Source organism: Carassius gibelio, chromosome A19, assembly GCF_023724105.1.
Source record: "Carassius gibelio isolate Cgi1373 ecotype wild population from Czech Republic chromosome A19, carGib1.2-hapl.c, whole genome shotgun sequence".
NCBI lineage: Eukaryota > Metazoa > Chordata > Actinopteri > Cypriniformes > Cyprinidae > Carassius > Carassius gibelio.
Window position 1 is genome coordinate 24,359,472 of NC_068389.1, and position 12,165 is coordinate 24,371,636.

The 12,165-nt window shown below is 34.1% G+C and overlaps 1 protein-coding gene across 1 annotated transcript in view; it reads right to left on the reverse strand.

Moving 5' to 3' along the window:
• LOC127935469 (F-box/LRR-repeat protein 20) overlaps positions 1-7,223 on the reverse strand; it is a 30,336-nt gene extending 23,113 nt beyond the window's left edge. Inside the window, exons 1-8 of the mRNA XM_052533367.1 lie at positions 6,958-7,223; positions 3,195-3,256; positions 2,912-2,966; positions 2,540-2,614; positions 2,317-2,411; positions 989-1,057; positions 819-914; positions 610-736 (exon numbers count right to left, since the gene is read on the reverse strand). Of these exons, the coding sequence (XP_052389327.1) occupies positions 610-736; positions 819-914; positions 989-1,057; positions 2,317-2,411; positions 2,540-2,614; positions 2,912-2,966; positions 3,195-3,256; positions 6,958-6,999 (621 nt within the window). The 5' untranslated portion in view covers positions 7,000-7,223. The remainder of the gene's footprint in view (positions 1-609; positions 737-818; positions 915-988; positions 1,058-2,316; positions 2,412-2,539; positions 2,615-2,911; positions 2,967-3,194; positions 3,257-6,957) is intronic.
• Between the last annotated feature and the right edge of the window lie 4,942 nt (positions 7,224-12,165).

The window sequence follows — 12,165 nt, forward strand, 5'->3', positions numbered from 1 at the left end:
TTATTTCTAGTTTATGTTTTAATAAGTTTATGTGCTTTTGTAATTTTTATTACTTTTTTTTTTATTTCTCCATATGACTTTAATAAATTTTTATTTCAGATTTAACAATTACAAAATTTTGTAACTATTTCTACTTCAGCTAATTTCAGTTAATCAAATTTTTTGTTTCATTTTCTAAAGATTTTAAAAGTTTTTCATTAAAATTATTTCAAATACCAAAACTGATTTTTAATAATTTTTGATATAGTTAAAAATATCATTGAGAAGTAGTGTTAGTAATACATTTTTATAATACTTCAGTTTAATTTAAGTTTTAGTCAATTTTGTAATTCAACTTATTTCAGTTAGTTGCCAAGACAACATTACTCACTTTCGTTTATGTTTTTAAAAGTTTTAATCTAATTTCAGAACATTTTCAGCTCTCTTTCAATTACCCGAAAACAATTTTATTTTAGTTCACAATATCAGCGCTGTGGGGGGCACACGCTGCACATTTAAATATATATTTTAAAAAACACTTAGAACTAGCTATAAGTGGGTCCAAATAAGATTGAGAAGGTGGAAGAACAGTGAAGAAGACTTGAACGTGTTGTGAAAGCAGAGAATGACCTGTGTGCAGCCCTTGAGGAACAGGCCTTTGAGTCCTGGACAACATCTCACGAGCGCTTGTATGCCGTCTTTGGTCACCTGATCACACCACGAGATGTTCAGCTGCTCTAGCAACGGACAGCCCTCGCTAAAATGACAAAGACAGAGTCGTTTAGCCTCAGGGAAGCATTTTGCTCAACCAGCAAGTATGTGTATCTACAACCTCTGACCTCAGAGCTTTGAGGGACAGGTTTGTGATTGAGGTGCAGGAGGCAAGGTCCAAGTGCTTCAGTTTGGGACAAAATTTACTCAAGCTGTTACAGGTACTGCAAAAAGAAAGAAAGAAGTTCAACAGAGATCAAAACACTTACAGACACACACCGTTACATGTTTTACCCACCTGTCAGTGATCTTGGTGCAGCCATTGAGGCTGAGCAGCTCAATATTCCTGCAGTTGTGGGCAAAAGTTCTGCGGAAGACAAAAACATATTTTATATTAAACAAGACTTGAATTTCCCTCCAAGTCACAATAATATATTTAGTCTAAATGTAAAGCCCAGATATAATTACTGAACTCATTTGCAATACTATTATTAAATATATATTAAAGGGATTATTAATCAATAATCATGTCATTCCAAACCGGTAAGAAACATTGATAATAAGAGATATTCTTCTAAGATCAACCACGGCCTCCTAAAACGCCTCATTCTACGGCTCATGTGTGCATCATATTTTATGGAGGACTGTTTTCTAGAAGAATAGCTTACAATATGGAGTCTGTTTCTATAAAGTGGGGCAATTCAAACTTTGCAGGGACAGTCTGGCGCTTCTGAGTCAAAGCCTGTAAGTACGTTTTCATTTTTAATAAATTTGCCACTAATGATTCAAATGCAAGATTTGAGCAGTGTAGTGTAGCGCTTGTTATTTGTCGTTTATCAGATCAAAAATGCAGACATGGTTTTATATTTACGCAGTGCGATATGCAACACCACTCGTAAAAAGACAATATAAGTCATTATGATCAGTAATTTTAGAGGTCGACCAATGTATCGGTTTTACAGATTAATCGGCACCGATAGTTGATTGCTGAAACAATCGGTTATCGGCAAAAATCCATACCCATAGTTTTCCAGGTTGCGTCCATTGCTGGAGCGGCTGAGAAGGGTCTGTTTTCATTGTACAGTGTGACAGCGGCCTCTAGTGGTTGAAATCACTGACAGCATGTGCTATTTGTTTAGACACTGACACAACCTCATATGACCCCTTTAAGTACTGTAACTTCAGCTGACTTTTAATTTGCTAAAACTGAAGTAAAAAATGTTGACAGGCAGCAATTATTTGTATCATCTGTCTTTTCTGCTGTAGAGTTGACAAAAAGATAGGTAGGATTCTCAAAACATCTATTTCAATTATATCTGTCAGGTACTAGGGACATTTCTCAATGTCAGCAAAAACAATGCAAAAATACAAGTTCTAAAATATAACTGATTAAATGAACGCTACCGTTCAAAAGTCTGGCGTCATTGTAAATTCCAGCAGTGTTAATTGCTTTAGTTAAGCCTTTTGCCAAATGCATACATGTAAATGTATATATATATTAAAAAAATTATAATTTTAAAGTCTTGAAGACTTAAGGAACGACATGAGGTTGAGTCTTCATTTTTATCTGCAAATGGGTCTTCAAGAATGAGTAGTTTCATCCTTTTGCCGCTCCCTCTTCCTCACCTGAGAGCGCTGTCTCCAACTCCAAGACATCCTCTAAGACTTAACTTCCTTAGGAAGCCTCCACACCGTTTTGAGATGTTCTCCACCACACGGCCCTGTGAATGAAGAGATTTTTACAAACTTCAGCAACTTTCATGTTAAATAATGTCTGACATTCCTTGTATTTTAGTAGTTCGAACAAAAGGTGAACTGTCTAGTTTAAGAGCAACCACTGTCTACTCACCTCAATGTCTCTCTGGAAGTCAAAGAGGTCAATGCGCTGCCAGTTACTGCCATCCAGCGCTAACACGTTCCAAGACTGACAAAAAAGAGAGAGAAAATGAGAAACTCAATACTCCACTATAGATACATATACACTAAAACTATTATTCTAGAAGAGCTTTTTAATTTCTCTCCATAGACAGCCATTCAAAAGTAGCTGTACATCCTGACAAATTATCATTGCAAGCAACATTTAATCCACTAAATATTTTACGATGTTATAGTAGATGTTTTGACAGTGTGACCATTTTTCCAGGCTCTTAAAACCATGGATTCAGCAAATGTCAAAACAGACACTTATATAATCTATAAAGTGCTGAGAAATCACACTTACTCGTGAGACTTGTGCGCAGCGGCAAAGTGTGACTACATCCAGAAATGAGAAAATTCTGCAGAAAAACATCAGAACTATTTGCAAACATCAACAAAAGGCTGTGATAGGAATGTCATTAAAGTCTTCATTATTTGTTTTTGATCACAGGTCTATGCTATAAAAACAGCACATATAAGGTCAGATGAAGAAGACAGAGATGATTAAGATTTTTGACAAGACAACATTATTAAAATAAGGAAATGAAGCAGGAAGAGAGAGAAGTGCTGAATGGTTTCACACCAACCGTAACAACAGTTCCTTCGGCAGCTTCTTGTTGATAACAGCCTCGTCATTATTGGAGAACATCTGAGGACACAGAAAGACGTGCTTTTATAAAACTGTGTGTCTTACGAGTTCAAAGGTCAACGACAGGTTTTTAGAGTATGCTACAGCAAATTACACTCTTTCAAAGTGACAAAGTGACGTGACATACAGCCAAATATGGTGACCCATACTCAGAATTCCTGCTCTGCATTTAACCCATCCAAAGTGCACACACACACTGTGAACACACACACACAGAGCAGAGGGCAGCCATATATATATATATATATATACACACCGTCTAATTCGTTTTTTTAGTTCATAATCAAATCTTCACCAACTCCACAATGGATCCTCTGCAGACATTGAATGGGTGCTGTCAGAATGAGAGTCCAAACAGGTGATAAAAACATCACAGTAATCCACAAGACTCCAGTGCATCAATTAACATACTGTGAAATGAGAAGCTGTGTTTGTAAGAAACGAATTCACAATGTTTTTATCAGCTGTTTGGACACTCCTTCTGACGGCACCCATTCACTGCAGAGGATCCACTGATAAGCAAGTGATGTACTGCTACATTTTTCCAAATCTGTTCAGATGAAGAAAGAAACTCATTTACATCTATGACATTGAGGGGGTGAGTAAATTTTCAGCTTTTTATTTTATTTAATTTTTTATTTTGGGGTAACTACTTTAAAATGTTTTCAGAAATTTGCCGATTGAATGTATTTTAATAATGATTTTTTTTCTGAAATAAAGAATTTCAATCCCAAGTTCTCTTTTTTTTTTGCAGATGGAATTTTGCCCTACAGGCAAAATTGACATTGTGCCAAATATAGTACATGAAATTAATACCAGATGTCTTGTTCTCATAAAACCACAAAACCTTTTTTCCAAGAGGTAACAAGAGATACAGATTGTCCTGCTGAATAATTCAGAACGGACCGGATGTTCCCTTTTTGAAGAAGTGACTACCTCACATCCAAGAATAGTGGCGCACACATGAATAGTTTCTATTTTTGGTGTGGATGATAATATAGTTATTATTATCTTTATAGTTCATTCTTGGTGTGAATGGGACTTTATTCATATTTTTACAGCTTCACAACTCATGAGCCTTCTCACTTTAATCTCCTCTTGTGTTTTCACAGAAGAAAGAACATCATTACAGGTTTGGAATGACATGAGGGGGGAGTAAATGATGACTAAACTTTCATATTTAGGTGAACAGTCCCTTTAAAGCATCGAAACAAACAATGTGTGAGATAGCTCACAGCTATTCTTTATTATGAACTCTCTCATTTGTGTTGTTCCTCTCTCTTGTCACCTATCCATTCTGTATGGGGCGACTTTCCATCTGTTTGTTTGTTTAAGGATAAGCCATGTGCTGTCTGACTGCAAACTGTTAGAAACCAGGAATGATTGATCACTTGTTTCCAGCTCATCTGAAACACTGCACATCACCAGATGTCTTTTCTCCTCACCAAATCCCTTTTATACCTAAATGGCTCTTGTAATTGTTCTAGCATGTATGAATCTCACAAAGACAAGTGCAGGTCATACTTCATAACCAAAAACAATATTAAAATTAAATTAAATTAAATAAAAGACAAAATATGAAAGTAATGGAGTACTGTCCTGAGAATATAATTATAATTATTTAATAATAATTATATAATTTGTATTTATTCTCTTTTTTTTTCAGTTTATATATATATATATATATATATATATATATATATATATATATATATATATATATATATATATATATATATATATAATTATAATTATACTATATACAATTTTTTTTTTATACGTACATTCCTAGCAGGCAAGAGTTTGAGAAGAACTTTAACCTGTTTGAATGGTTTCTAAATATCCTTGCACTCATTTCCCTTTATAAATAACTGCTACTAACAACAATTTTACCGAATTACATCTCTTGTTATCTCATGTGTAATATTAGCTAACATCTCACGACAAAAGGTCTCTAACTGGTTTAGATATTTTTGTTGGCTATACCTTGTTTACCCATAAACAACCTAATTTCCTCAGTAATATTGTAACAATATTGTGCAGTAACAATCAAGCAACTGAGCATAAGATGAGCTGTCAGTCATTTGTAAATATAACTCTCACACTGCTGTCAGCAAAACAACATCCAGATAATCACTCAGATCCTTAAAAAAGAAACAGTGCTAAGCTGATAACAATGTAGTGCTTCTTAAATACTGATTACATTCATGCCTTTACCATAGAAATACTGCAACTAGGACATACTGCAACATTTTTGTATCTTAACAAAAATGAACCATAGTAATCATAATTTCCACTTAAATGTCAGGGCTATTATTGTAAAGTCATAATTGACTATTATGATTATGGAAGATCATTCAAATGTTAATAATAAGGTTTTAAAATATGCATGTTATTTTTATGCCATATGTGGCTAGTAAATAAGATATCAAGAATGCATTAATTATTATATCACAAATTATCTTTTTTTGTGTGATTATAATTACTTAATGTTTATTTTTTCATTCCCATTCTTCTATACTTTGTGCAATATCTCGTTCACATCAGCTATGCTGAAATTGTTATCATAAAAAATTAGACTGGCATACAAAGAGGACAGAAAATAATGTTATTCAATAATTTGAAAATAATATCAAGTACTGAATGGTTAAAATGGCTAAAAAAAAAAAAAAGTTTATCTATTTTGTATAAGGAGTTAAATGCCTGTGGTAATGTGGTGGAAACTAGATACCATGGTAAATTTGGCTTCGGATAGATTTCATTCAAACATATTACAGGGTAGATCAACACTGGAGCATTATATTACAAATTAAGTTTTAATAACTGGTCAACAATGTATTCACTTTGACACTGCATGTCTGAATCTGAGCAACTATAGACAACACATAGCATTTTAAAGCAAAGCATCAATGCCATGTGCCCCAACATTAAGGCTTTGTTTCAAACCTTGTACGTCGCCTACCTAGTCAGCATCACAGGCGGCCAAAACGGCAGCACGAGTCTTATATACAGTCTAGATAGTCAGCTCACTCAGATTTGAGACACTCCCGATGTAAACACAGTTCTAACTTGTTTAAACACGGCTTATCTAGCATCTTCGATGTAAACAACAAACTAAATGTTTGCTTAAACAGGCCCAACTGTTCTCTGTAGTGATGAGTTGTAATACACTCGTGTTTTTACGCGTAAAGGCCCGTGTATATGTATCCAGCTTTTGTTTTGGCTGGCTGTTTTCTCCTCACTTCAGCCCGTGGGCCTACCACCATTATCCGTCTCCTATAATCTCAGCTAAGTTAACCAGTTTAATTTATAAAAGCACTCGAAGCGTAGAACGCAACCTACTGTTGCTTCACGAAAATAATAAAAAAGTAACATTAAAGCAGCGTTTGTGGCTCGTTAAGCTTGGTAGACTTGTACCAAGTAGACAAGAAGTAGACTTGACAGAAAACAAAATATAGCGACTTTAAAGAGCCATAGCGTTGGATTTGATGTTGCCTTTGGTCAACATACATAACTGAACGTGTTTTACAGACTGACAAGTGATTAGAAGAGCTGAACTCATATAAGTATGATTGCGGAAGCTCGGCCTCGTCTACCGCGACAACACGTAGAATCCTCCATCATTTCAGTCGTTTAGGAATAAAAACGCAAGGTTGTTTACATCGACAATGTAAATCTGCAAATAAACATGGGCTACTCGCCTCAAAGCGACTCCGAGAGACGCCGTTCACCTCCTTACCCATCCCAAACACTACAAAGTCGGTGAACCGGAGAGGAGAAGAGCGTCCGGTTATTAAAAGGTGGCAGCTGTGTCGGTGCCGCTGGCTTCTGGCGAGCTCATGCCGTGTTTAGGCTTGATTTCATCGCGTATGTGTGTATATGGCGAGGATGCAGAAGAGCCCCAGCGGTTGAAGTATGAACGAATCCAGTTTATCTCGTGTTGTGTTGCGGACCACCCCCTCCTGATCTCAGACAGTTTCCCCATCTGTAAACTACACCTTACAGTCAATATTGTTCATAAATATTGCAGCTTTATCTGTCCATTCGCATTTGTCGGACTGAATTCATTTCTAATAGTTTAAAGCCATGCGTGATGTGATTGTAACCGCAGTGAAAGTATAAAATATTTTTAGAAAATGTCTTAAAGGTCGAATAAAGAGTCATTTATAATAAATTATATATATTTTCAGTTGTCATATTACCAAACTGGAATACATACATACATATATATATATATATATATATATATATATATATATATATATATATATATATATATATATATATATATATATATATGAGCTTCATTTCAGATTTCAGTGTACTAGTTATAGTTTTGCACCGAAAGTTTATTTGTTTGACGTGTTGAGGATATTGAAACATTCCTGGGTTCAGTGTGTGCAAAGTACTTGTAAAAGGTGACATATTTTGTCGCAATGTTGTGTGGAAAGTGTAAAGACTGCAAATCGTTTGTTTTCGTGTTTCAGGTTATTGTTATGTTCGTTTCCGGGTTTGGCGAGTCGGCCCCGCCTCCAGCTGTCCTAGCCAATTAAAAACTCAAATATGGTCGTCGTCATATGACGTCATTGTGGTGGTAACACGAGGCAGCGTTTTCCCAAAACAAACGAAACAGAATGCATTTACTACCACGTTTACACAAATCAAATTCATGTCATTTAACATAAACTAAGGTAAGAAAATATTTATTGATATTATATTCAAAATTATAAATTTCCATGGTGAATTGGAATGCTTCAACTAAAATTTATTTTAGACCAATGCCACAGAGAATTACCTCCTGATTGTATGCAACTTCGTGATGCTCATTTAATGTAACCATCCTAAAGGCACCAATATAAAATGCGTCTGTATTTTGTTTAAACCCCAATAATCATAAAATACTGCCAGTAAAGACTTTAAAATGCATCCAGTTTTAGAGAAAAGGGGATATTCAAAAGTGCTTTCATTAATATTATTATTTTTTTGTTTATATCAAAAAAAGAATACCATTATTAATACAGAATTAATAAAATAACACAATAATTACATTTACATTACACTTAGTCATTTAGCAGACGCTTTTATCCAAAGCGACTTACAAATGAGGACAATGGAAGGAATCAAAAACAACAAAAGAGCAATAATATATAAGTTCTATAACAAGTCTTAGTTAGCTTAAACACAGTACACGTAGCAAGGGCTTTTAAATAATATAATAAATAAAAAGAAAAGAAAACTAGAGCAAGCTAATGTTAGAGGTCTTTTTTATATATAATTTTATAATAAATGACAAGAAAATGGATAGAATCCAAAAAGATTAGAAAGGTAGTTAGATTTTTTAAAATAATTGAATTAGAATCGTGAATGCTAAGATTATAGGTTTAATTACAATTAAATGCCAAAAAACTTTTAGCAAGTTTAACAAATCTACATTTAAAATACACAGAATATATTTATATTATTATTATTTATTTATTTTGTGATGAAAATGTACAATGTGTAAAATGTACAATCAGTACTTTTTTACTTAAGTACATAACAAATTGAGTACTTTTGTACTTTCACTTGAGTAAAATTGAAAAAGGAGTACTTTTAATTTTACTGGAGTAATATTTAATTATACGTATCTGTACTTTTACTCAAGTTTATTTATTTAATTGTAACTTTTTATTCATCAAAGAATCCTAAAAAAAGTTTTACAGATTCCAAAATAATATTTGGTAGCACAACTATTAATAGTTCTAATAATAAATCATCATATTTTCATGATTTCTAAAGATCATGTGACACTGAAGACTGGAAGAATGATGCTGAAAATACAGCAAATAGATTATATTTTAAAGGATATTAAAATAGAAACCATTATTTTATATATTTTATTTTGATCATTTAAAATTATTACTGAAATACAACCTTTTTTTGTTTCAAACAGTTCATTGAACAATAATAAATGAAGAACCTGAAGCTGACAATGAAGTAAATGTCTAAACATTAGCAAAGATGATTAATTTAGCGCTGTAAACGCGCGTGTGAGGGGCGGAGACGCGCCGCGGAGCGTCAGATGCGCGTGAGGACCAAACACAGCAGAACGGTAGGAAACTTCACTCCTCTTATTATTTCTTTTACTATAGCGATTTATTTTTAGATACGTGATCTGAGTCTTTCATAGATTTGTAGAGTTATTAGAGTATAGAGTTATTAGAGAAATTGAGTTATTTTTTACATTCTTTGGTCGAAGTTTTCAGATCGGCACTTTGGAGCCTGTTCGCGACTCTGTTGATTCAGATCGGGACTTCGGAGCCTGTTCGCGACTCGGTTGATTCAGATCGGCACTTCGGAGCCTGTTCGCGACTCGGTTGATTCAGATCGGCACTTCGGAGCCTGTTCGCGACTCCGTTGATTCAGATCGGCATTTCGGAGCCTGTTCGCGACTCGGTTGATTCAGATCGGCACTTCGGAGCCTGTTCGCGACTCGGTTGATTCAGATCGGCACTTCGGAGCCTGTTCGCGACTCGGTTGATTCAGATCGGGACTTCGGAGACTGTTCGCGACTCCGTTGATTCAGATCGGGACTTCGGAGCCTGTTCGCGACTCAGTTGATTCAGATCGGCACTTCGGAGCCTATTCGCGACTCGGTTGATTCAGATTGCCACTTCGGAGCCTGTTCGCGACTCGGTTGATTCAGATCGGGACTTCGGAGCCTGTTCGCGACTCGGTTGATTCAGATCGGGACTTCGGAGCCTGTTCGCGACTCGGTTGATTCAGATCGGGACATCGGAGCATGTTTGAGATTTTTTTTAAGTCAGATCTGGACATCGAAGCAGGAAGTGTTTGTCAAACAGTTAATTGGTGATAAATGAATATTTGGAATTTAGGCTTTTTTTTACCTGTCGATTCAGCATGTTCATGGACCAACAGACAAAGGTGGACACACTCTAGACTTAATCATCAGTAGAGCTCTAAACTTTTCATCCATTGTTATTAAGGACTTTATTCATAACGGTACTGAAAATAAGTAAATATTGTTAGCTGATGCTAACTGTCTAGCTAACAAGCTTGCTGGTGCTAACTTGAGGTAATTTTTATAAATAATGTCCAAATATTTTTATTCAATTATTTATATTTGTTCAGAACATGGTTACTACAGTAATTATTAAAGAGGGGAAGAGATGCACCCCGTTTGGCCAGGGGTGTTTTTACACCCCAGACAAGGTTTGAGAAGGAAAAAATCATTATGAAAATATAATTATATTTTCCTTAAAATCTTCAGGCCTTATTATCATGTCATATATAACTGTGATGTTCTGTAAAACAACAAACTTTTAAATACTTTGTTCTTACTGGTGAAAATCAGATGGTCATCATCTCTGTTTTCTCTCAGGTATATCACAGTGTAAGCTTCACAGTGAACATTACTCTCGTCAGCGTAGTCCATATCAACAACAAAAATATATCCATATAGTGGTTATTTTGGAAGAAATCCCAGGTATTTTGAGCAGAAGGATTATAAAAATAAATAAATAAAATGTGCTAATATAAAATTAAATTAGCCTATATAAAATTGCAAACATCTATCTATTAGTACTTTTTTACTTAGCTAAGTACAATTGAGTACTTTTGTATTTCACTTGAGTAAAATTGAAAAAGGAGCACTTTTACTTTTACTGGAGTAATATTTAATTATACGTATCTGTACTTTTACTCAAGTACTTGATTTGTGTACTTCGTCCACCACTGTTATTAAATCTAGTTATTGCACAATGCTAAGTTAACCATAGTTTTTTGCAAAATTTATTTATTAAACAACGGATGATGTAAATAATGTTCAATATTGTTATTTAAAGGACGAATTAAAATGTCTGTATTCATACACGATGAGAGTAAAATTGGCATATAGGTTGATATAACAGGTTTGTTCAGAGATAATGTACTTAATGTTTAACATGCGAAGGAAGAGTCTGTATTTTTTTTTTTTTTTTTAAATTTTTACTGAATACAAAATAATACATACAACCAAGCAACTGCATTCCTTCGGGCAGCATTGTCTTATTCCACGACTAATAGGAAATCTTTGTGAAGTATAAGGAAGAGAAATGGAGCTGTTCATATCTTTATAAATAATTTTTATAATATTGAGAAGGTTCTCACCAAAACCAAAGAGCTCTAAAGCTTTAAATAAAAACCTATGTTCTAACGTGCCGAAGGCTTTCTTGAAGTCTAAGAAAAGAATATATCCATCATCCTTTATCAAATGACTGTATTCAACCATATCCATTAGTCTTACATTAATGTGAATAGATCTACTTTTAAGGAATCCTTTTTGAACCTCATTAATTAACCCATTAAGGCCCTCTTTCAGTCTACGACAAAAACGTGTGTAAAAATGTTATAATCATTGTTAAGGAAGGTGATTGGGCGGAGATTATCTAAATATCTATGATCTTTATCTGGTTTGGGAATTAAAATGATCAAGCCTTGACTCTATGTAGGGCACACAGATCCATCTTCAATAGATTCAGTAGGAGCATTAAATAATACCATTTTCAAATCATTAAAAAAAAAAAGATAAAATTTTTTTTTTTTTTTTTTTTTTTTTTAAGGCATCACATTCTTTTGGAGAAAAATTTGATAAATACAAATCACTGTAGGAATTATGAACTTATATGTATGAAATAATACTGGTTTTAGACTGTCGTCTTTTTTCTAATCTACAAAAATAGGACGTGCTTTTCTCTCCCTCCTCTATCCATTTGGCCTCTGAACGAATGTATGCACCTTTAGCTTTCTTGATGTAGAAGTTATCCAGTTGTGTTTGAAGAGAAATAAAATTACTTTTTTCAGTTCTACTACAGTACTTATTATTAATTTAAAATATAATCTTGTATTCATGTTGTATTCTTACTTTGGCA